Consider the following 26,359-nt stretch of genomic DNA (forward strand, 5'->3'; position numbering starts at 1 on the left):
AAGTCAGGAGTTCAAGACCAGTCTGGCAAACGTGGTGAAACCCCATCTCTACAAAAATACAAAAATTAGCCGGGCATGGTGGCAGGCGCCTGTAATCCCAGCTACTCGGGAGGCTGAGGTGGAAGAATCACTTGAACTCAGGAGGCGGAGGTTGCAGTGAGCTGAGATTGTGCCATTGCATTCCAGCCTGGGTGATAGAGCAAGAGTCTATCTGAAAAAAAAAAAAAGCACAGCTATGGCCATGTTACCCTTTGACTCAAAAGCCATTCATGAATCCCTATTGCCTGCAGATTATTTCCTAATCAGTATCCAGAATTGGGCTCAACCTCTTCTCCTGTTGCTTCCTTATCTGAATCTTGTTCACTCAAGTGATGGCTCCATGCAAGTTGGCCAAAGGGCTTGTAGTCCTTTACTGGGTAAGCCAGAGATTGGAGTAGTCATTCGTCTCCTCTAAAACCAAACTTGAGTGATAACAAAGCACTTTAAATGCACTTTGGCTGGGATAGAGTTCTTCTGTGACCGAAGCATGGACTGGATCATAGCTCTTGTTGCACTTGGTCCATTAACTTCTTGGTTTTTTTTTTGGAGATGGAGTTTCGCTCTTGTTGCCCAGGCTAGAGTGCAGTGGCACGATCTCAGCTCACTGTGACCTCCGCCTCCCGGGTTCAAGTGATTCTCTTGCCTCAGCCTCCCGAGTAGCTGGGATTACAGGCATGCACCACCACACCCGGCTAATTTTGTATTTTTAGTAGAGATGGGGTTTCTCCATGTTGCTCAGGCTGGTCTGGTCTCGAACTCCCGACCTCAGGTAATCCGCCTGTCTTGGCCTCCCAAAGTGCTGGGATTACAGGTGTGAGCCACCTCACCCGGCTGCCATTAATTTATTTTTACAGCAAGCACTAAGCATGTACCATATGCCAGATTGTATGCTCTCTGATGAGTATCTGGTGATGAACAAGCCACAGTGCCTGTTTTCACCTTACAGTGAAGAAGGCATATTGACAGATAGTTGCTCTTCTATTAATAGTTGCCAGGATAGCTCCATGCCAGGACAGGAATGAGCTCAGAGGTGCCTTTACCCTGTTTTTGGAGGTGTTGGTCAGAGAAGGCTTCCAGGAGGAGGTGATGAGGTTCTAAAAGTCTACAGAGAGTCAGCCAGGTGGAAGAATAGGGACGTGGCCCCTGGGCAGGGGCAGCTTGTTCAGAGACCCCATACTGAGAGAGAGCAGGCCAGGCTGGGGAACTAGAAATATTTCAGAATAGCTGAAGCTTAGCATGGGGGAGTTCTGAGGGCAGGAGGCAAGTGATGAAAGAGGCTTCTATGGAAGGTGGAGACCAGACCTTATATTTACTGTGTTAAAGAGTGTAGACTTAATTTTACAGGCGGTAGGGAAGGTGTCCAGAAATGGAACTGTCATGTTTTGCGTATCATATCTTTGCGTTTGGAAAGAGCCCTTTGGCTGGAAGGAGTATGGATTGGAAGTGATAAGCCTGGAAGCGGAGAGACTGGTTTGGAAACTGTTGTCATGGTTCAGTTGATAGATGATGGCAGTTGTAGAGCTGAGAAGCTCTTAGAGGTTAAGAGCTTAGTGCTTTCCATGTCTTTATACCTCACACACTGCCTTGATCTTAAAAGAGCTAGCAGATGTTTGTCGATATAACAACATACTAATAGACGTTAGAGGCCAGGCGCGGTGGCTCACACCTGTAATCCCAGCACTTTGGGAGGCCGAGGCAGGTGAATCACGAAGTCAGGAGTTTGAGACCAGCCTGGCCAACATGGTGAAACCCCATCCCTACTAAAAAAAAATACAAAAAATTAGCTGGGTGTGGTGGTGGGCACCTGTAATTCCAGCTACTCGAGAGGCTGAGGCAAGAGAATTGCTTGAACCCGGGAGGCGGAGGTTGCAGTGAGCCGAGATCACGCCACTGCACTCCAGCCTGGGAGACAGTACGAGACTCCGTCTCAAAACAAACAAACAAACAAACAAAAAATAGAGTGTTGAAACTGTGAGAGCATGATGAGAGTGGCTAACATTTATTAAGCCTTTACTATGTGCTGAGAACTGTGGTACACCGTGGAATTCACTCTTCACAGCATTTCCTTTGATTCCTATAGTGGAGCCTCATATTCCACAAGGAGAAGCTGAGGCTCAGCTGGGTTAATTAATGTGCCGGAGGCACAGCTGGGATTCAAATGAAGGTCTGTCCAATTCCAGAGCTCAGGATCTTAACTGTGAAATGCTATATCAGGGCTGGGCACAGTGGGTCACACCTGATTCCAGCACTTCAGAAGGTTAGGCAGGAGGATCGCTAGAGGCCAGGAGTTGGAGACTAGCCTGAGCAACATAGCAAGACCGTATCGCTACAGAAAAATTTAAACACAAAATTAGCTAGATGTGGTGGAACATGCCTGTAGTCCCAGTTACTCCTGACGCTGAGATGGGAGGATCACTAGAGCCCAGGAGTTTGGGACTGCAGTGAGCCATGATTGTGCCGCTGCACTCCAGCCTGGGCAACACAGCAAGGTCCCATCTCTAAAAAAAAAAAAAGCTATATCACCTCTTTCTCCTCAAATCTAACAAATCATTTTTACTTTTTGTCATGTGCATATATTTTGTTTTTTGTTTTTAATTTTTATTTTTAATAGAGATGGGGTCTTACTATGTTGCCCTGACTGGTCTTGAACTCTTGGGCTCAAATGATCCTCTTGCCTCAACCTCTCAGTGTTAGGATTACAGGTGTGAGCTACCACACCTGGTGTATTTACACTTTTTTAATTTTTTTGAGGCAGAATCTTGCTCCAGTTTCCAGGCTGAAGTGCAGTGATACGATCTTGGCTCACTGCAGCCTCCACCTCACAAGTTCAAGTGATTCTCCTGCCTCAGCCCCCCAGGTAGGTGGGATCACAGGCCTGCACCTGTGATCCACCATACCCGGCTAATTTTTGTATTTTTTGGTAGAGATGGGGTTTGCCATGTTGCCCAGGCTGGTCTCGAACTACTGAGCTCAGGTAATCTGCCCACCTTGGCCTCCCAAAGTGTTGGGATTATAGGCATGAGCCACTGGACCCAGCCACATGTTCAGATTAGGAAATAGGATAATTCTCTAAATACTTGATTCTAGTTGACTTTCCAAATTTGTATTTTAGAGCTGGATGCAGTGGCTCATGCCTGTAATCCCAACACTTTGGCAGGCTGAGGCAGATGGAGTAGCTAGGACCGCAGGTGTGCACCACCATGCCCAGCTAATTTTTTGTAGAGGTGGTGTCTTATTATGTTGCCTGGGCTGGTCTTGAACTCCTGGCCTCAAACGATCCTCCCGCCTCAGCCTCCCAAAGTGCTGGGATTACAGGTGTGAACCACCATGCCTGGCCAGAAATTGCTTTTTAAGCAAGCTTTGTCTTTGGGGAAAATTGACAGGGAAGGGAATGGTAAAGTTTGTTTATACCCATTGTTTTCCCTGAATAGTGTTAGGTTCAATCTGAAAACACTATAATTAATGGGATTATGAAAGTTGCAGATACCAGGATGAAACCGCTTTTGTCAAAATAGGACAAGGAAGGTGTGAAGTAGAGGGAGCTCATGCTTACATGTCCGAGATAAGAACTGTTTCCAAGGATTTTCTAAAAACCCCACTAGAGGCCAGGAGTGGTGACTCACATCTGCAATCCCGGCACTTTGGGAGGCTGAGGCAGGTGGATCACTTGAGGTCAGGAGTTCGAGACCAGTCTGGCCAACATGGTGAAACCCCGTCTCTACTGAAAACACAAAAATTGGCCGGGCATGGTGGTTAATTTTTGTCCCAGCTAGTCAGGAGGCTGAGGCAGGAGAATTACTCGAACCTTGGAGGTGGAGATTGCAGTGAGCCAAGATCACGCCACTGCACTCTAGCCTGGGCGACAGAATGAGACTCCATCTCAAAAAAAAAAAAAAATAAATAAATAAATAAATGAATAAAAACCCACTAGAAATCCCTTCATGTTTTTCTTGAATCACCTGCTTTGCATGGCTTGCATGTTTTGCATATGTATATATATTTCTATGACAAAGTTTATCAGTAGACATTTTGTTTTTCTTTTTCTTTTTTTTGGAGACAGGGCCTTGCTCTGTCACCCAGGCTGGAGTACAGTTGCACAATCGTGGCTCACTGCTACATCGAACTCTTGGACTCCAAATGATTCTCCTGCTTAAGCCTCCCAGAGTGGCTGGGACTGCAGTCACCTTCCATCACTCCTGGCTAGTTAAAAAAAAAAAATATATATATTTTTGGTAGAGATGGGATCTTGCTATGTTGCCCAGGCTGGTCCCAAACTCCTGGCCTCAAGTGATCCTCTTGCCTTGGCCTCCCAAAGTGATAGGATTACAGGTGTGAGCCACCTTGCCTGGCATAGACATTTTTTAGGACTATCATAATTCAGATAAAATGCTCTGGAAAGAATACTTGCCCAGTAATGGCATCTCCACCAATGAACTGAAGACAGCTCTGGCTTTGATCCTCTAGGAAACTCATGAACTCTTTTTTTTTCTTTTTTTTGAGATGAGGCTCGCTGTGTCACCGGGCTGGAATGCAGTGGTGTGATCTCTCACTGCAACCTCTGCCTCCCAGGTTCAAGCGATTCTCCTGCCTCAGCTTCCTGAGTAGCTGCGACTACAGGCATGCGCCGCCACACCCAGCTAATTTTTGTATTTTTAGTAGAGACGGGTTTCACCATGTTGGCCAGGATGGTCTCGATCTCTTCACCTCGTGATCTGCCTGCCTTGGCCTCCCAAAGTGCTAGGATTACAGGCATGAGCCACTGTGTCTGGCCATGAACTCTGTTTCTAAGCAACTTATATAAATCTCTCCCTTTCTGCCAATAAAAGCTTCCTTTTCCCCTTCTGTCACCAGATGTACTTGTGGCTTGCCCTTCTGTGCATCCTGGATTATAATCTTTTTCTCTCATTCTCAAATAAACTCAACATGTTTGGAGATATTTTTCTTTAATGTCTTTTTTTTTTTTTAAGGTTAACAGGATATTATGTCCATGTAACTGAAGTTAAGGTTACTATTTTTTATTTTTTGAGATGGAGTCTCACTCTCTTGCCCAGGCTGGAGGGCAGTGGTGCGATCTTGGCTAACTGCAACCTCTGCCTCCCTGGTTTGAGCGATTCTCCTGCTTCAGCCTCCCGAGTAGCTGGGATTACAGGTGCACACCACCATGCCTGGCTAATTTTTTTATTTTTAGTAGAGACAGGGTTTCACCATGTTGGCCAGGCTGGTCTGGAACTCCTGATCTCAGGTGATCCTCCTGGCTTGGCCTCCCAAAGTGCTGGGATTATAGGCATGAGCCACCTCACCCAGCCAAGGTTACTGTCTAAGAAATTGGGAGTAATAGAGGAGACCAGCCCTTAAAAGGAAGGGTAGAAGAGATTGGAAATGAGTGACTAAAGTGGTGATGTGGGTGTGATCTCAGGGTGGGGTGAGTGGTAGTGGCAGTAACTGGGAAAGGCGTGGGGGCTGCCTAGTTTTTCTCAGAGCAGAGGAGCCTGCTTAGAGGCAGGGTCAGGCACCTCTGACTGAGTGCCAGAGGAAGTTGCTAGACCAACCACCCTACAAGAGGCTGTCCTCTCGGCTACCACAGTAGTGAGTATTCAGTCACACCTTATGAAGCAGTCTCTAAAGGCCAGGTACCTGGCTCAGTGCTAGAAATCTGGCAGTGAACTAAGCAGCCACACACCTGTTCTTGTAGAGCTTGTTGTCCTGGTGGTCTCCAGGAGGAGCTAAGGATTGAACAAGAAACTATAGCAGTCAGTGTGGACACATGGAGTGTAACTGAGCTGCAGAGAAATGTAGGGTGTTTGGAAAGCATGGGACCAGGGACCTGAATTTGATTTTCTGTAGGGACGTATCTTCACAAAGGGGGCATTCAAGGACAAGGGGACCTTAGCATGGGCATGCATGACTGAGTTGGGGGAGTATTCCAGACAGAACTGCAAGTGGGCAGGCCCCAGGGCAGCAGACAGTTTGGTGTGGGAGATTTTAAAGGAAGGCCAGGGTGGCCGGGCACAGTGGCTCACACCTGTAATCCCAGCGCTTTGGAAGGCCAAAGTGGGTGGATCACCTGAGGTCAGGAGTTAGCTTGGTGTGGTGGTGGGTGCATGTAATCCCAGCTACTCGGGAGGCTGAGGCAGGAGTCTGAACCTGGGAAGTGGAGGTTGCAGTGAGCTGAGATTGCGCCACTGCACTCCAGCCTGGGCAACAGAGTGAGACTCCATCTCAGAAAAAAAAAAAAAAAAAAGGCAATGCCAGGATGGCCAGGGCAGAGAGGGAGGGTGAGAGAGACACAGGTGAGGGTGAGGCTGGAGAGGTACGTAGGGACTGATGATGCAGGGCCTTGCGGGCCATTAGAAAGGTTTAGGATTTTCCTAAAGTCAGTGGGAAGCCATTGAAAGGTATAAACGGGGGAGTGGTATTATCAGAATTGCCTTTTTAGGATTCCATGCTGGCAGAATGGATAGGGAGGGGCAAGTGTAGATTTTGGGAGATCATTTGGGGGCTGTGCTAAAGTCCTGGCAACAGATGAGCGGAGGGTTTTTGGTGTGCAGTGGTGGCCATTGGGATGTAGTAAAGCATGTGGGTTAGAGTTATATTTTGAAGGTTATTTCAATAGAAGTCAGTGATGGATTGAATGTGGGGAATGTGGGTTAAGAATGAGTAATTGGGAGACTGGAGATGCTATTAATGAAATGGGAAAGATTTTCTTTCCATGTATTGGACTGGTTAACACGTTCTCTTCCTTTAGACCTTGGATCAGAGATTATTTCTTTTTAAAATTAGTTTTATTTAAAAATTAAAAAAAAATTTTTTTTGAGACAGGGTCTTGCTCTGTCACCCAGGCTGGAGTGCAGTGGCATGATCATGGCTCACTGCAGCCTCAACCTCCCAAGCCCAAGCGATCCTCCAACTTCATCCTCCCAAGTAGCTGAGACTACAGGTGCTAATTTTTTTTTTTTTTTAGTTAGAGTCTTGCTCTGTCACCTAGGCTGGAGTGCAGTGGCATAATCTCAGCTCACTTCGTCTCCTGGGTTCAAGTGATTCTCTTGCCTCAGCCTTCTGAGTAGCTGGGATTACAGGTGCGAGCCACCACGTCTGACTAATTTTTGTATTTTTAGTAGAGATGGGGTTTCACCACATTGGCCAGGCTAGCCTTGAACTCCTGACCTCAAGTGATCCACCTGCCTTGGCCTCCCAAAGCACTAGGATTACAGACGTGAACCACCGTGCCCAGCCCAATTTTTGTATTTTTTGTAGAGATGGGGTTTCACCATGTTGCCCAGGCTGGTCTTGAACTCCTGAGTTCAAGCAATCTGTCCACCTTGGCCTCCCAAAGTGTTGGGATTATAGGCGTGAGGCACCTTGCCTGGCCTAGTTTTATTTTAATTTTCAAACAGTGTCTCACTGTCACCCAGGCTGGAGTGCAGTGGTATGATCTCAGCTCAGCTCGGCAACCTCTGCCTCCCAGGCTCAAGTGGTCTCACCTCAGCCTCCCGAGGAGCTGTTACTACAGGCATGCACTACCACTCCTGGCTAATTTTTATGTTTCTGTAGAGATGAGGTCTTGCCATGTTACCCAGACTAATCTCCAACTCCAAGCTGATCTCCATCTCCAACTCAAGCGATCTCCCCACCATGGCCTCCTTAGTGCAGAGATAACTGGCGTGAGCCATTGCCTGGCTTTTTATTATTTTTATTTTTCTGTAGAGACGGGATTTTGCTATGTTGGCCAGACTGGTGTTGAACTCATGGCCTCAAGCAATCCGCCCACCTCAGCCTCCCAAGTAACTGGGACTATAGGCATGTGCCACCACCCCCAGCTAATTTTATTTTATTTTTTATTATTTTTGGGTAGAGATGGAGTTTTGCCGTGTTGTCCAGGCTTGTCTCGAACTCCTGAGCTCAAGCAATCCAGCTGTCTCATCCTCCCAAAGCACTGGAATTATAGCATGAGCTACCATGCCTGGCCTCTTTGTGACTGTTTAGAGGAGACCATATTTGGTTAGAATAAATCATATTAGGCTGGGCACAGTGGCTCATGCCTGTAATCCCAGCACTTTGGGAGGCCGAGGTGGGCAGATCACGAGGTCAGGAGTTCAAGACCAGCCTGGCCAATATGTTAAAGCCCCATTTCTACTAAAAATACAAAAATTAGCTGGGCGTGGTGGCGCGTACCTGTAGTCCCAGCTACTCGGGAGGCTGAGGCAGAAGAATTGGTTGAACCCAGGAGGTGGAGGTTGCAGTGAGCCAAGATTGCACCACTGCACTCTAGCCTGGGCAACAGAGCGAGACTCTGTCTCAAAAAAAAAAAAAAAAAAGAATACATAATATTAGCAGTAGTTTTCTTTGGGACGTGAGATTCTGATTTTCTTCTTTTTCCTCCTGTTGGGTCTCCCTTCAGAGTATTTCTAGAATGTGACCACTTCTCACCACCTTCACTATCAGCTCCATGGTCTGATGGAGCCACCATCATCTTTCACGTTGATTACAGAATCGCCTTCTCTCTGGTCTTCCTGCATCTGTGCCCCCAGATAGTCCATTCTTAGTGCAGCAGTCATAACGATCATGTAAAAATACGAGACAGTTCATGCAGAGCTAACGAAGTTCTCAGAGTATCCTACAAGGCTCTACATGATCTGACCGTCGTATCCTGTTTTCTTACTGCTGTTAACATTGTGTATCTGACTCTGTTTTCCCTTTTTTTTTTTCTTCCTTTTTCCTTGCTCTGTTGCCTAGACTGGAGTTTAGTGGTATTGTCATATTTCACTGTAACCTGAAACTCCTGGGCTCATGTCATCATTCTGCCTCAGCTTTCCAAATTGCTCTGACCATAGGCACATGCCACCATGTCTGGGTAATTAAATAATTTTGTTTTTGTTTTTGGTAGAGACTGAGTTTATGTCGCCCAGGCTGGTCTCAAACTCCTGGCCTCAAGCAGTCCTCCTGCCTTGGCCTCCCAAAGTGCTGGGATTATAGGCATGAACCACCGTGACTGGTCTCTCTTCTTCATTCTATATATATATATATATATTTTTTTTTTTGAGACATTTTCCCTCTGTTACCCAGGCTGGAGTGCAGGGGTGCAATCTCAGCTCAGTGCAGCCTGTGCCTCCTAGGTTCAAGCAATTCTCGTGCCACAGCTTCCCGAGTAGCTAGGATTACAGGTGTGTACCACCACATCCAGCTAATTTTATACATATATATATATATATTTATTTATTTTTAAACGGAGTCTTCCTCTGTTGCTCAGGCTAGAGTGCAATGGCGCGATCTTGGCTTATTGCAACCTCCACCTCCTGGGTTCAAGCAATTCTCTTGCCTCAGCCTCCAGAGTAGCTGGGACTACAGGTGTGCATCACCACAGCTGGCTAATTTTTTTTTTTTTCGAGCCAGAGTCTTGCTCTGTCGTCACCCAGGCTGGAGTGCGGTGGCATGATCTTGACTCACTGCAATCTTCCGCCTCCTGGGTTCAAGAGATTCTTTGCCTGAGCCTCCCGAGTAGCTAGGATTACAGGTGCTTGTCACCACGCCCAGCTAATTTTTGTATTTTGAGTAGAGACGGGGTTTCACCATCTTGGCCAGGCTGGTCTTGAACTCCTGACCTCAGGTGATCCACCTGCCTCTGCCTCCCCAAAGTGCTGGGATTACAGGCATGAGCCACTTCACCCGGCCCAGCTGGCTAATTTTTGTATTTTTAGTAGAGACGGTTTCACCTTGTTAGTCAGGCTGGTCTGGAACTCCTGACCTTGTGATCCACCCACCTCAGCCTCCCAAAGTGCTAGGATTACAGGCGCGAGCCACAGTGCCCAGCCTAATTTTTTATATTTTAAGTAGAGATGAGGTTTTGCCATGTTGGCCAGGCTGGTCTCAAACTCCTGACTTCAAGTGATCCACCCACCTTGGCCTCCCAAAGTACTGAGATTATAGGTGTGAGCCACTGCACCTGACCACATTCTATGCTTTAATCACATTGACTTTCTTGCTGTTCCTCTAACACAGTAGGCAATCTCTTGCCTCAGGACCTTTGCATTGGTTATTTCCTCTGCTGTGCATTCTTCTTGAGTAACTCAAATCTTTGCTCAATTTTTTTTTTCTTCTCAGGGGTCTTCATTGATCAAATCTTATCTTCTCATTGAAGCCCATGTTGCCTTCTCTATTTCAAATTGCAACCCATCCCCAGCACTTTCAATCTCCCTTCTCTCTGCTCTAGCATTACCAGTTTTCCAACATACTATATAGTTTACTTATTTGTTATGCTTTTTGTTTTTTCGCCTATACTCTCTGGCTAGAATGAAAACTCTGCTTCAGATACTCCAGTGCAGGTATCTGAGTAAAAAAAAAATGATTGAAAACTGCCAGAGCAGGGATTTTTGTCTGTTTTTTTTTCTCTAATGTATCCCGGGAGACTGGGTCAGCGACTGGCACAGACTAGGCACTTAATAAATATTTGTTAGATGAATGTATGTGCATGTATACTAATTTTTATGTTCAGGGAAAAGGAAAACAGGCCAGGTGCAGTGGCTCATGCCTGTAGTCCAGCACTCTGAGAGGCCAAGGTGGGCAGATCACTTGAGGTCTGGAGTTCAAGGCCAGCCTGGCCAATGTGGTGAAACTCCATCTTTTTTTTTTTTTTTTTTTGAGATGGAGTCTTGCTCTTGTTGCCCAGGCTGGGGTACAATGGTGCCATGTTCTCTCACTGCAACCTCCGCCTCCCAGGTTCAAACAATTCTCCTGCCTCAGCCTCCTGAGTAGCTGGGATTACAGGTGCCCGCCACCATGCCCAGCTAATTTTTGTATTTTTTAGTAGAGATAGGGTTTCACCATGTTGGCCAGGCTGGTCTCAAACTCCTGACCTCAGGTGATCTGCCTGCCTTGGCCTCCCAAAGTGCTGGGATTACAGGTGTGAACCATCGTGCCCAGCTGTAAAACTCCATCTTTACTAAAAATACAAAAATTAGCCGGTCGTGGTGGCAGATGCCCATAATCCCAGTTACTTGGGTGGCAGTGAGCCCTGCCCTGCACTGCACTCCAGCCTGAGTGACAAAGCAAGACTGTCTCAAAAACAAAAACAATCAAACATAAACAACCAACCAAAAGAAAATGAAAACAAACTACTGTGTGCTAGAACCTTGAAGAAGGGAAGCCTGCTCTTGATAACAGGAGAGATTTTCTTCATTTGAATTTCTGACTCTTATTTCCTCTTTTTTTCCAGGCTGTAACAGAGGAGGAAATGATTTTGAATAGCCTCTCTCTGTGTTACCATAATAAGCTAATCCTGGCCCCAATGGTTCGGGTAGGGACTCTTCCAATGAGGCTGCTGGCCCTGGATTATGGAGCGGACATTGTTTACTGTGAGGTAAGGGGCTCTGATTTTCTGGGTGGGCTTCTCCGCAAGTGCAGACTCCTCTTCATTTGTGTGTGGGAGTGGTCAGGAGTTAGTGGGGACAGAATGGGAATTGACTTTATAGGTGTTCACCAAAGGCTGGAGGAGACGAACGTGTGTGATACTGATGAGTCTTGTGAACACCTGCCAAGGTCCAGGAGCCTGCTAGCACAGAAGCGTTCTGGGATGCCCTAGGCCGGGTGGATAGAGAAGTCGCCTGACATGTCTGGGCAACATAGTGGGACCTCATCTCTATTTTAAAAAATAAAAGAGGCCTGGCACAGTGGCTCATGGCTGTAATCCCAGCACTTTGGGAGGCCAAGGCGGGCAGATCACCTGAGGTCAGGAGTTCGAGACCAGTCTGGCCAACACGGTGAAACCTTATCTCTACTAAAAATAGAAAAATTAGCTGGGCGTAGTGGTATGTGCCTGTAGTCCCAGCTACTCGGGAGGGTGAGGCAGGAGAATTGCTTGAACCTGGGAAGTGGAGGTTGCAGTGAGCAAAGATCATGCCACTGCACTCCAGCCTGGGCAACAAAGCAAGACTCCATCTCAAAAAAAAAAAGATAAAAATAAAAAATAAAAAGAGGCTAGGCTTGGTAGCTCATGCTGTAATACTAGCACTTTGGGAGGCCAAGGCAGGAGGATCACTGGAGCCTAGGAGTTTGAGACTAGCTTGGGCAATGTAGTGAGACTCCATCTCTTTTTTTAAAAAAATTTATATATTTAAAAAAATAAGCCCGGTGTGGTGGCTCACACCTGTAATCCCAGCACTTTGGGAGGCTGAGGCAGGAGGATTACTTGAGTCCAGGAGTTCGAGACCAGCCTGGGCAACATAGTGAGACCCTGTCTCTACCAAAAAATAAAAAAATAAAAAATATACAAAAGAAAAAGAAAACCACTATATAGAGAGAATGGAAGACTTAAGAGGAGATTGGTGGAAAACATACCCTTATGTACTGGGTATGTGTGTTGGCACATAGGAATTAATGACAGAAGAGGTAAAAGAATGAGAAAAATAGGCAAATTAAAAAGAGTGTAGTGTCAGGGAAGGCAAAAGTCAGGTTTGTTAACCATGTCAGATAATGCAGAGAAATCTAGCTGCAAAAAGACCAAGCAGGTGTTTGACTTGAAAATTAGGCTGAGCAGAGTGGCTCACGCCTGTGGGGGGCTAGGCAGGAGGATCGCTTGAGCCCAGGTATTCAAAACCAGCCTTGGCAACATAGCGAGACCCTGTTTCTTTTTTTTTTTTTCTTGAGACAGAGTCTCGCTCTGTCGCCCAGGCTGGAGTACAGTGGTGCGATCTCGGCTCACTGCAAGCTCCGCCTCCCAGGTTCACGCCATTTTCCTGCCTCAGCCTCCCGAGTAGCTGGGACTACAGGCGTCCACCACCATGCCCAGCTAACTTCTTTTTGTATTTTTAGTAGAGACGGGGTTTCACTATGTTAGCCAGGATGGTCTCGATCTCCTGACCTTGTGATCCCCACGTCTCCGCCTTCCAAAGTGCTGGGATTACAGGCGTGAGCCACCGCGCCTGGCCCCTGTTTCTTGAAAAAAAGCAAGGAAGGAAGGAAGGGAGGAAGGAATGAAGGAGGGAGGGAGGGAAAAGAAAATTAGACTACTGGAGGACAGCTCTAGCACATAGACATGAACACTCATGGAGTTAATGGCTTGAGGAATGAATAGCAGATGAGGGAATAGAAACAGGGCTGCTGACTACCCCTTCGGTTAAGGGAGGTACAGGCAGGCAGCTTGAGGTGGAGGAAGTAGGGTGAAGGGAGTTGTTTCTAGATGACTTGCATGTTTGTAGTATAAGAGGAAGGAAGGCATTAGAAGGAGGCCTGAAGATTCATTTGGGGGATTTGGCGTGATGAGTAAGTAAGGTCAGGGCTTGGAGAGGACAGGAATCTTTTTTTTTTTTTTTTTTTTAGACAGTTTCTCAGTTTGCCTTCCCAGGCTGGAGTGCAGTGGTGCAATCTTGGCTCACTGCAACCTCTGCTTCCCAGGTTCAAGCGATTCTCCCACCTCAGCCTCCTGAGTAGCTAGGATCACAGGTGCCCGCCTCCACGTCCAGCTAATTTTTGTATTTTTAGTAGAGATGGGGTTTTGCCATGTTGGCCAGGCTGGTCTTGAACCCTTGACCTCAGGCGATCCACCTGCCTTGGCCTCCCACAAGTGCTGGGATTATAGGCGTGAGACATTGCACCTGGCCTTAGGATTGTTTTCAAGCCTTTTGGAAGTTTAGGGCCCACGATTTATTTGATTACTTCAGTATGTGACCTTCCTAATTGGGGAAGACTTGGTTTTCCTAGTAAATGTGCGCATTCCTTTCTTCCAGGGTCCTGCTCCTGTAGGGAGCAGAGGAAATATGAATTAAAATGTGTTAGCATTGTTTGATGTGCTCTTCCCTGAGAGAGTCAGTATAACTTACAAATAAACAAAGGGGTATCTACCTAGGCAGAGACCTAAGCCTTCCACCCAGATCTGCCACCTGTGGAGAGCAGACAGGCAGGCAGGTCAACCTGGGTTGCGTAGGTGGCTGGGACTGGGCCCCTGGGCATGGCTGAGTGTGGTGTCTGGTGCCCCCTGGTGGATCCATGGTTGTTTTGCCAGTGAGCTTTGGAGTACCAGTTGCTTGGATGTTCTTAGTGGGGGTGGGAGGGGAGTTGATGTGAGGTGGCCCATCTGTGGGATTAGATAATCAAATGACCTCACCCAGCTCACAGGACCTCGTGCATATCAAGCATGTAGGCACCTCCTTAAAAACCCCACAAAGTCGCCGGGCATGGTGGCTCACACCTGTAATCCCCAGCACTTTGGAAGGCCAAGACAGGTGGATCACCTGAGGTCAGGAGTTCGAGACCAGCCTGAACAACATGGTGAAACCCCATCTCTACAAAAATACAAAAAATTAGCTGGACGCGGTGGTGCACGCCTGTAGTCCCAGCTACTCGGGAGGCTGAGACAGGAGAAACACTTGAACCTGGGAGGCAGAGGTTGTAGTGAGCTGAGATTGCGCCACTGCACTCCAGCCTGGGCGACAGAATGAGACTCTATCTCAAAACAACACAAAACAAAACAAAACACAACCCACAAAGTCCTCAGCCTCTGGAGGATGAGCCAGTCTGTAAAAGTCAAGGGAGCAGTAGTCTTTCCACATCAGGGTCTGCCAGGAATTTTTGAGGAGTGATGACAGTTTTTGGGAGGTGCTGCAGAGGCCGCATTCCTGTTTCCTTTTATAAGAATGGTGGGATTCTGGTGTTCCGGTCTGTGAAGAGACACTGACCTGCTAGATTTAAACTTCTTATTAAGTAGGATCAAGGGACAAGGCAATGTTCTTAAGAGGCCCAGAGTCCCACAGCCCAGAGGCCCACAGGGGATTGATTTAGGCCAGGCACAGTGGCTCATGCCTGTAATCCCAGCACTTTGGGAGGCCGAGGCAGGTGGATCACCTGAGGTCAGGAGTTCGAGACTAGCCTGGCCAGCATAGTGAAACCCCGTCTCTACTAAAAATACAAATTTAGCCAAGCCTGGTGGTGCACACCTGTAATCCCAGCTGCTTGGGAGGTTGAGGCAAGAGAATTGCTTGAACCCATGAGGCAGAGGTTGCAATGTGCCCAGTGTGCCCTTGCACTCCAGCCTGGGTGACGAGAGCGAAACTCTGTGTCAAAAAAAAAAAAAAAAAAGAGAGAAATGAATGATTTTTAAAAGTTTTCTTTTCTTATTGTGACAAAAAACATACAAGATTTACTGTCTTAACCATTTGTAAGTGTACTGTTCAGTAGTGTTATAGATATTGACGTTGTTGTGAAACAGATCTCTGGAACTTTTTCATCTTGTGAAACAGAAACCCTGCACCCATTAAACAGCAACTCCCCAGTTCCCCTTCTCCCAGCCACTGGTAACTACCATTCTACTTTCTATTTCTATGAATTTGACTACTTTAGATACCTTATATAAGTGGAATCATGCAGTATTTATTGTTTGTGACTGGCTTATTTCCCTTAGCATAATGTCTTCAAGGCTTACCTATGTTATAGCATGTGACAAGATTTCTTTCCTTTTTAAGGCTGAATAATACGCTATTGTATGTATATATCACATTTGGTTTATCCATCCGTTAATGGCCATTGGGTTGCTTCTATCTCTTTCAATTGTGAATAATGCTGCTGTGAACATGGGTGTGCAAATAATCTCTTTGAGACCCTGCTTTTAATTCTTTTGATTATATATCCAGAAGTGGGATTGCTAGATCATATGGTAGTTTTTAATTTTTTGAGGACCCTCCATTCTGTTTCCCATAACCATAATGGCTGCATCATTTTACAATCCCACTAACAGCACACAAAGCTTCCGGTTTCTCTACATCCTCAAAAATGCTTGTTTGATTGTTGTTTTTTAGACAGAGTCTTATCCTGTCGCCCAGGCTGGAGTGCAGTGATGTGATCATAGTTCATACCAGTCTGGAGCTCCTGGGCTCAAGGGATCCTCCTGCTTCAGCCTCCTGAGTAGCTGGGACTACAGGCTTATGCCACCACACCTGGCTAATTTTATTTTATTTAATTAATTAATTAATTTATTTTTATTTTTATTTTATTTTTATTTTTTTTTGAGACAGAGTCTCGCTCTATCGCCCAGACTGGAGTGCCATGGCGTGATCTCAGTTCACTATAACCTCTGCTTCCTGGGTTCAAGCAATTCTTGTGCCTCAGCCTCCTGAGTAGCTGGGATTACAGGCATGCACCACTACACCTGGCTAATTTTTATATTTTTGGTAGAGATGGGGTTTTTCCATGTTGGCCAGACTGGTCTCGAACTCCTGGCCTCAGATGATCTGCCCACCTCAGCCTCCCAAAGTGCTGGGATTACAGGCATGAGCCACCATGCCCAGCCACATTTGGCTAATTTTAAAATCTTTTGTAGAGACAAGATTTCGCTACGTTGCCCATGCTGGTCCCAAACAGGTGGCCTCAAGTGATCCTCTTGCCTGGGCCTCTCAAAGTGCTGGGATTGGCTGGGCGTGATGGCTCACACTTGTAATCCCAGAACTTTGGGAGGCTGACTCAGGCAGATCACGAGGTCAGGAGTTTGAGACCAGCCTGGGCAACATGGTGAAACCCCGTCTCTACACAAATACAAAAATTAGTCGGGTGTGGTGGTGCCCATCTGTAATCCCAGCTACTGGAGAGGCCGAGACAGGAGAATTGCTTGAATCCATGAGGCAGAGGTTGCAGTGAACTGAGATCACGCCATTGCACTCCAGCTCTGGGTGTCAGAGCAAGACTCCGTCTCAGGGAGAAAAAAAAAAAGTGCTGGGATTACAGGTGTGAGCCACCGTGCCTGGCTCACTTATTGTTTTTTTGGTGGTAGCCATCCTAATGGGTATGAGGTGATATTTCATTGTGGTTTATTTCTCTGATTAGTGATGATTAGTGATGGTGAACATCTTTTTATATGCTTTTTTGGCCATTTGTAGGTCATATTCACCCAGAATAGGTAATTTTTTAAAAACAACAAATTAAAAATTATGTTTTTAAAAATAAATAATTTCTTTTCTTTTTTTTTGAGACGGAGTCTTGCTCTGTTGCCCACGCAGGAGTGCAGTGGCACCATCTCAGCTCACTGCAACCTCCACCTCCCGGGTTCAAGCAATTCTTCTGCCTCGGCCTCCCAAGGAGCTGGGACTACAGGTGCATGCTCCCACGCCTGCTTAATTTAGGTATTTTTGGTAGAGACAGGGTTTTGGCATGTTGGCCGGGCTTGTATTGAACTCCTGGCCTCAAGTGATCCTCCTGCTTGGGCCTCCCAAAGTGCTGGGATTACAGGCTTGAGCCACTGCACCAGGTCTGTGCTCTTGTAAAAAATCAATTAATCATAGATGTTTTGATTTGATTTATATCTGGACTCTCATTTCTGTTACGCTGGTCTGTATGTCTACCTGTATGCCAGTACCGCAGCCTTTTTTTTTTCTTTCTTCTTACTGGTGAATTGAGGACACAACACAGTCTTGATTATTGTAGCTTGGTAGGTTTTAAGATTGGGAAGTATAAATTCTCCAACTTTTTCTTCTCTTTCAAGATTGTTTTGTGTAATCTGGGTTCTTTGCAGTGCTATATGAATTTTAGGATCAGCTGGTCAATTCTGCCAGAAAGGCAGCTGGGATTTTGATGGAGTTTGCATTGAATCTGTAGATTAGTTTAGGGATTATTGCTGTCATAACAATATTTAGTATTCCAATCCATGAACATGAGATGTCTTTATTTAGGTCTTCTTTAATTTCTTTTTTTTTTTTTTGAGATGAGGTCTCACTCTGTTACCCAGGCTCAAGTACAGTGACATGATCTCAGCTCACTGCAACCTCTGCCTTCTGGGCTCAAGCCATCCTCCTACCTCAGCCTCCTGAGTAGCTGGGACTATAGCCATGCTCCACCCCACATGGCTAATTTTTGTATTTTTTTTGTAGAGCTAGGGTTTCACCATGTTGCCCAGGCTGGTCTCAAACTCCTGATCTCAAAGTGATCCACCTGCCTAGGCCTCCCAAAGTGCTGGGATTAAAAGCATGAGCCATTGGGCCGGGTCAGGTCTTCTTTAATTTCTTTCAACAGTGTTTCGTAGTTTTCAGTATATGAGTCTCATACCTCTTTTTTTGAATTATTTCCTATGTGTTTTATTTTTGTTTATTTTTATTTTTTGAGACAGAGTCCTGCTTAGTTGCCCAGGCTGCAGTGCAGTGGCACAATCTCGGCTCACTCCAACCTCTGCCTCCCGGGCTCAAGCCATTCTACTGCCTCAGCCTCCCGAGTAGCTGGGATTACAGGTGCCCGCCACCATGCCTGGGTAATTTTTGTATTTTTAATAGAAGTGGGGTTTCACCATGTTGGCCAGGCTGGTCTTGAACTCCTGACCTCAGGCAATCCGCCCAGCTCGGCCTCCCAAAGTGCTGGGATTACAGGCGTGAGCCACTGTGCCCGGCCGTTTTATTCTTTTAGATGTTATTACAAATGGAATTTCTTAATTTCATTTTTGGATTGTTCATTACTAGTGTATAAAATATAATTGATTTTTGTGTATTGATCTTGTGTCCTTGACCTTGCTGAACTTGTTTATTAGCATGTATGTTCTCTTTCTGTCTCTCTCTGTCTCTAGTATGTGTATATGTATGGGTGGGGGAAACTTCCATAGGCTTTCTATATACAAGATCACATTGGCCCGGTATGGTGGCTCACACCTGTAATCCCAGCACTTTGGGAGACCGAGGCGGGTGGATCACCCATGGTCGGGAGTTTGAGACCAGCCTGGCCAACACGATGAAACCCCATCTCTATTAAAAAAAATACAAAAAATTAGCTGGGCATTGTGGTGGACACCTGTAATCCCAGCTACTAGGGAGACTGAGGCAGGAGAATCGCTTGAACCCAGGAGATGGAGGTTGCAGTGAGCTGAGATCATGCCACTGCACTCCAGCCTGGGCAACAAGAGCAAAACTCTGTCTGAAAAAAAAAAAAAATCACATCATCTGCAAATATAGTTTTACTTTTTCCTTTCTAATATGGATACCTTTTATTTTTTTTTCTGCCTAATTGTCCTGGCTGGAACTTTCTTTTCTTTTTTTTTTTTTGAGACAGAGTTTTGCTCTTGTTGCCCAGGCCCTGGAGTGGAGTGAAGTGGCATGATCTTGGCTCACTGTGACGTCTGCCTCCCATGTTCAAGTGATTCTCCTGCCTCAGATTCCCAAGTGGCTGAGATTACGGGCATGAGTGGCTAATTTTTGTATTTTTAGTAGATACGGGGTTTCACCATGTTAGTCAGGCTGGTCTCGAACTCCTGACCTCAGGTGATCCACCCTCCTCGCCCTCCCGAAGTGCTGGGATTACAGGCGTGAGCCACTGTCCCTGGCCTGGGAAACTTTTTAATTTTAAAATTTATTCTTATTTTCAAAATTTTATATTCAGGGGTATATATGCGGATTTGTTACAAGGGTACCATGTGTGATGCTGAGGGTTTGGGCTTCTATTGATCCTGTCACCCAGATAGTGAACATGATACCCAATAGGATCTTTTTTAGCCCTTGCCCCCTCTCTGCTTCCTGCCTTTTGAAGTCTCCAGTGTCTATTGTTCCCATGTTTATGTTCGTGTGTACCCAATGCTTAGCTCCCGCTTATAAGTGAGAACATATGTTATTTGGGTTTGTTTCTGTGTTAATTTGCTTAGGATAATGGCCACCAGCTGCATCAATGTTGCTGTAAAGTACATGATTTCATTCATTTTTTTTTTTTTTTTTTTTTTTGAAATGGAGTCTCCCTCTGTTGCTCAGGCTGGAGTGCAGTGGCACCATCTCAGCTCCCTGTAGCCTCCACCTCCCAGGTTCAAGCGATTCTCCTGTCTTAGCCTCCCCAGTAGCTGGGATTACAGGCCTGTGCCATCACACTCGGCTAATTTTTGTTGGTATAAGCCAACTGTGCCTGGCCTTAATTTCTTGTTTTAGGTCTATTCCCATTTTTTATTTCTTGAGTCAGATTCAGTAGTGCGTGTCCATTTCATGTAGGTTATCTAATTTTTTGGCATACAATGGTTTATATTATTTCCTTACAATCCTTTTTATTTCTTTAAGGTCAGAAGTAACGTTTTCTCTCTCATTCTGATTTTTTTTTTTTTGAGACGAAGTCTCGCTCTGTCACCGAGGCTGGAGTGCAGTGGCACCATCTTGGCTCACTGCAAGTTCTGCCTGCCGGATTCACGCCATTCTCCTGCCTCAGCCTCCGGAGCAGCTGGGACTACAGGCGTCCACCACCACACCTGGCTAATTTTGTTTTTGTATTTTTAGTAGAGACGGGGTTTCACTGTGTTAGCCAGGATGGTCTTGATCTCCTGACCTCGTTATCCCCCCGCGTTGGCTTCCCAAAGTGCTGGGATTACAGGCGTGAGCCACCACTCCTGGCCTTTTTTTTTTTTTTTTTCTTTTTTTTTTGAGATGGAGTCTTGCTCTGTTGCCAGGCTGGAGTGCAGTGGTGCGGTCTTGGCTCACTGCAACCTCCGCCTCCTGGGTTCAAGCGATTCTGCTGCCTCAGCCTCCCAAGTGGCTGGGATTACAGGCACGCGCCACCATGCCTGACTAATTTTTGTATTTTTAGTAGAGATGGAGTTTCACCATGTTGGCCAGGCTGGCCTTGAACTCCTGACCTTGCGATCCGCCCGCCTCGGCCTCCCAAAGTGCTGGGATTACAGGCGTGAGCTGCCGCGTCTGGCCTCTCTCATTCTGATTTTAATAATTTTTGTCTTCCCTCTTTTTTTCCACTGGTAGTCTAGCTAAAAGTTTGTCAATTTTGAAATGTTATTGACATTTTCAAATAACAAAGTTTTTGTTGTTGTTGTTGTTGTCATTGTTGTTTTTTCCTGAGATGGAGTCTTGATCTGTTGCCCAGGCTCTGGAGTGCAATGGCGCAATCTCGACTCACTGAAACCTCCGCCTCCCTGGTTCAAGCAATTCTCCTGCCTCAGCCTCCTGAGTAGCTGGGATTGCGGGCATGTACCACCATGGCCAGCTAATTTTTGTATTTTAGTAGAGATGGGGTTTCACCATGTTGGCCAGGATGGTCTTGAACTCCTGACCTCAAGTGATCTGCCTGACTTGGCCTCCCAGAGTGCTGGGATTATAGGCATGAGCCACCGTGCCCGGCGTGTTTTTTTTTTTTTCTTGAGACAGGTATCACTCTGTTGCCCAGGGTGGCATGCAGTGGTGCAATCACAGCTCACTGCAACCTCAACCATCTGGGCTTAAGCGATTCTCCTGCCTCAGCATCCCATGTAGCTGGGACCACAGGCATATGCCACCATGCCCGGCTAATTTTTAAAAGTTTTTTGTAGAGACAAGATCTCACTTTGTTGCCCAGGCTGGTCTTGAACTCCTGAGCTCAAGTGATCCTCCCACTTCGGTTTTCTAAAGCGTAGGGATTACAGACATAAGCCATCATATCTGGCCAGGGTTTGTTGTTGTTTGTTTGCTTAGTGACTATTCTGAACTAATTTTGTAAGGCCTGTGTTCTTTGCCATGTGTGGCCTATAAAGTTCTCCTGGGTTAGCTTAATTGTTAGCTAATATTTGGATGGAGATTTCCATAAATACTTGGAAACAATAAACTTCCCAATCTTTGATGTGGTACGTGTCTTACTTTTTACTGTTCTAGTCCCTACCAAAGCTCAGTATGGCTACTGAATTTCTTTTTATAAGCACAGGCCATTCAGTGCTTCCTACTTGTCCACTTGCCTTCTTGCCCGTCCCTGCAACTAGGATCACTGGCTACTGGGGCTCTGAGTTGGGCTCTGCCCATCCCTTGGGATGCCACACTGATTCTTGGGGGTTGGATGTCAACCATGTCCATACTGCTTAGTTGTGGTGATTTGTTTGTTCAGGCCTAGTGGTCATCAGATATTTGATGACCTGAATACTGCATGGAGAGAATGGCCACAGAAACACCTAGAGCATTTGTTAATCTGATGGTGGGTATGCTGGGGGAAGTCCCATGGATACTATGAGGATTCTTTGGCCATTGTCCCTAGGTACTCCGATGAGTGAATAGGAGGTCATTGTGCCCACTTGGCTGGGGTTGTGACTTGCTGGGGCTCATAGGGAGTCAGTATGGGGGTTAGTACCAGGAGTAAGCACCTCTTCTTTTCTTTTCTGGACCCCCAGAATCCATGCACATGAACTTCTGGGCAGTGTGACAGGTGTCTGCTGAGACTATGATGGAACAAAGCAGAACAGTCTTGTCTCCAACTAAGAATTAGAGAATCTCAGTCCTCCAGCAGATAGGAGGTTTTCCTCCATTTTTATGATGTGATTTTGAAGAACCCCCCTTTTTCTTTCTTTCCTTAGTCTGTTTGAGTATCTCCAGAGTTGGGGACCTCACCCTTTTCATTTCCACATAGTGTGGCCCATGTTGGATAGGGGTTTTAGACTTTTCTTTCCTGTGTTCATTTCAGATCTTCTTCCCTTTGCTTCTATTCACTGGTTCCAGTTTTGTCCTTGGATATTTCTTGGGAGCCCTTCACTGCCTGCCCTTTGCTTAGGGATAGGTGGGATATTCTTTGATGGGGTGGGCTTCTGCTGAGACCAGTAGGTGAGGAAATTTTCCAAGTGAATACATCCTGGATGATTATTGTCTTTCTGGCTAAATGGTTCATTCATTCTAGGCCCCAAACATCTCCAAGTTTCCTGGGAAGAACAGCTAATTGAGAGTAGCTCACTCTGGCTCCTGCTTGCCATGCTTGGGTGGGGAGGATAGCACTACATGTCCCAAAAGCCGTGGTTTGTTGTTGGTAGTAGGGTGACTGGCCAAGCGATCCTCATTAGGTGTGTGATGAAAATCTTTCATGCCCAGAGCCTACATATTCAGGACTGACAAGCGTCCTCTGATTCCTCTGCAGGAGCTGATCGACCTCAAGATGATTCAGTGCAAGAGAGTTGTCAATGGTGAGTACAGATCTGGCTCCAGAATTACGCATATGCTCTGCTGGGCTCAAGCAGCACTACCACTGCTCTTGCCTGGGGTGACAGTGTCTTGCCTGGCTTCATTGAGTAATTCTGTAGATCACATGCTCCCTTGAGAGCAGTCACTGATCTCCAGAGGCCATGACAAAAAGCCTGAGGTGAAACAGGCTAAGAGTGCCTTTCATTCACAGGCTTGCTGGCATAGAAATCACCATGTATCATAGCATAGGAGGGACTCTAGGAGCCTTGGAGTCAGGGTGGCTTTAGCATTGGCCCTGGCTTGGCCACTTGCTAGGTGTGTGACCTTGGGCAGGTCACATGACCTCTGTCTGCCTTAGTTCCTTTATCTGTAAAATGAAATCATAGTCTTTGCTTTACTTAAATCATAGGGTTGGAATGAGGACTAAATAAGATAAGGTACATGTAAGTACTGTGGACGCCCTATGCTCTGTGCAAATGTGATTGTGATGAATTGTAGTTTTGCTGATACTTTATTGATGAGGCTGATTCTGCTTTGATTAGAGTTGTGGTATATTCCTTGAGGTTTTTGATACATACGTATATGCTTGTGAAATCTTTTTTTTTTTTTGAGATGGAATCTCCCTCTGTTGCCTAGGCTTGAGTGCAATGGCACAGTCTTGGTTCACTGCAAACTCTGCCTCCCAGATTCAAGCAATTCTCCTGCCTCAGCCTCGCGAGTAGCTGGGACTACAGGTGCATGCCACCACACCCGGCTAATTTTTGTATTTTTAGTAGAGAAGGGGTTTCACCATGGTGGCCAGGCTGGCCTTGAAGTCTTGACCTTGTGATCCACCTGCCTTGGCCTCCCAAAGTGCTGGAATTACAGGTGTGAGCCACCATGCCTGGCCGAACTATTTTAAATGTGTATATTTTTTTCCGTGTGATAAAAAATTCAATATTATAGATCTGTGTAACCTAGAAAATGAAAATCCTCCATAATCCTACACCTAAAGAGGTAATCAGAAAGAGGAATAATGTATGTTTTTCTATACATACAGTAAATAATGTATGTGTACAAAATATGACATGTTTATATATATCCCTCTTCTAGGTTGAAGATAAGGAGAAAAAAATGTATCTATATATCTATATCTATATCTATATCTATATTTATCTATCTCCCCACCCCATGAGATCATACAACACGTGTTGTTTTGCCATTTACTTATCTACTAGGTCATTTGCCCATGTCAGTACCTAGGGGCAACTATGTCAGAATTGATTTTACCAGAGCCTTAACAGGGGTTCCCAGTATTTTGCTGTTATAAACAGAGTTGCCTTATAAACGCACAAATATTTTGTGGTTCTTCTCTCATACTTCTTCCTGCCAGTCATGAGCTGTCTCTGTCAGTGATCACTTTGATTACCTCTCTCAACATGTCATCACCTTTATCCCACCCTAAAAACCTTCTCATCTGTTTAGTGCTGGATGATAATAACACCGTCCATGTATGGAAATGCTTTAAGTGCATCAAAGATCTCATTTATTTCTCAAGACAGCCTTTGAGGTAGGCATATTCTCCCATCTGCCACATTCAGTCTTTTTCATGTATAGTGGTCTTTGAAAGCTAATAATGGTAGCGCCTATTGTGGAGCTTCTTTAGGAAGCTGACAGGTAAAATACAGTTGCTTCTCATTATGCACAGTTGTTGTTTCTATAAAGTTGCTTTAAACATCAAATGAGCAGATACTGAACCGTTGACCCTGGGGGAAACAAAGGGTTAGGTTTGTGCAAGCCTCTGGTCATATTTTCATCAACTCGTCAGTCCATAACTTTGTTTTATGTGTGTTTCTTTGTTTTTGTTTGGTTTCCTTTTTGTGACCAGGTCTCACTCTGTTGCTCAGGCCAGAGTGTAGTGGTGTGACCATAGCTTGCTGCAACCTCAAACTCCTGGGCTCAAATGATCATCCTGCCTCAGCCTTCCAAGTAGCTGGGATTTCAGGTGCACACCTCCATGCCCAGCCAATTTTTTTTTTTGTAGAGATGGGGGTCTTGCTATGTTCCCCGGCTGGTCTCAAACTCCTGGCCTCAAGTGATCCCCCTGCCTCAGCCTCCCAAAATACTGGGATTACAGGACTGAGCCATCACACCGGCCATGTGTTTCTGTTTAAAGGCATATTATTTAATATATACCATTGATTCACTTAACATTGAACCCACTAACATGGGTAATAGTGCTATAATTTCATGCCTAAACAAAGCTTATTAAAGATGTGTATTTTCTCTGTAAGGCCCATGACAGTTTTTTTGTGCTTAGGAACATTAGACAGCATTTCAGCAGTATGGTTGGGACCATTTTATTTTATTTATTTATTTTTTTTGAGATGGAGTCTCACTGTGTAGCCCAAGCTAGAGTGCAGTGGCGTGATCTTGGCTCACTGCAACCTCCGCCTTCCCGGCTCAGGAGATTCTTGTGCCTCAGCCTTCCAAGTTGTGGCGACTACAGGTGTGTGCCACCACACCCGGCTAATTTTTTTTTTTTTGTATTTTAGTAGAGACTGAGTTTCACCAGGTTGCCCAGGGTGGTCTCGAACTCCCTGACCTCAGGTAACCCACCCACCTTGGCCTCCCAAAGTGCTGGGATTACAGGTGTGAGCCACTGCACCCGGACACTTGGGACCATTTTAAACAGTGAGATCACCAACAAAAAGCATAGACATGCAGAAATATGGCATGAAATATACCACAAAAGGGACACTTGTTGACAGTATGAGAGCTGAAAGGAGAAGACAGAGCATCACCTTGTTTGATCTCAGCTGGGAACATGCACATCAGGCAACTCAAAACTTTCACCACTCTGTTCCTGTCCTTGGATGACCGTGAAAACATCACAAGTATTGATTTTGGGGTCGCAAATAAATGTTAGCAAATAGGCACATTTGCAAATATGCAACTATGAATAGTATAGGAGATTGATTGTTATATAGTAACCTTCCACTCATAGCACCTGTCTCACTGTAAGTAAATAGTAAATTTGCTGAACTTCAGAGTGATGTTTTCTGGGAAAATTTGGGCCAAATCTGAAACATAGACAAACTTCCATGTATGGACTTTTTTTTTTTTTTGAGACAGAGCCTCCCTCTGTTGCCTAGGCTGGAGTGCAGTGGCGCGATCTCAGCTCACTGCAATCTCCACCTCCCAGGTTCAAGAGATTCTCCTGCCTCAGCCTCTTGAGTAGCTGGTATTACAGGCACCCTCCACCACGCCCAGCTAGTTTTTTGTATTTTTAGTAGAGATGGGGTTTTGCCATGTTGTGTAGGCTGGTCTTAAACTCCTAACCTCACGTGATCCACCTGCTTTGGCCTTCCAAAGTGCTAGGATTACAGGCGTGAGCCACTGCGCCTGGCTATGTATGTACATTTTGTTTCAACATTTTTTTTTTTTTCGAGATGGAGTCTTGCTCTGTTGCCCAGGCTGGAGTGCAATGGCGC

General features: G+C 45.8%; 1 protein-coding gene across 9 annotated transcripts in view; it reads left to right on the plus strand.

Moving 5' to 3' along the window:
* DUS2 (dihydrouridine synthase 2) overlaps positions 1–26,359 on the plus strand; it is a 56,381-nt gene that overhangs the window by 3,710 nt on the left and 26,312 nt on the right. For 8 of the 9 annotated variants that reach the window (XM_024233752.3, XM_054535014.2, XM_054535013.1 and 5 more), the window contains 2 exons: positions 11,249–11,392; positions 22,843–22,888. In XM_024233752.3, coding sequence (XP_024089520.1) covers positions 11,267–11,392; positions 22,843–22,888 — 172 coding nt within the window. In that variant the 5' untranslated portion in view covers positions 11,249–11,266. Of the gene's footprint in view, positions 1–11,248; positions 11,393–15,240; positions 15,321–16,987; positions 17,110–22,842; positions 22,889–26,359 lie in introns of those variants that run through there. The other variant, XM_063717691.1, reaches the window with a different exon arrangement.

The sequence above is a fragment of the Pongo abelii genome, chromosome 18 (assembly GCF_028885655.2).
Source record: "Pongo abelii isolate AG06213 chromosome 18, NHGRI_mPonAbe1-v2.0_pri, whole genome shotgun sequence".
Classification (NCBI taxonomy): Eukaryota; Metazoa; Chordata; class Mammalia; order Primates; family Hominidae; genus Pongo; species Pongo abelii.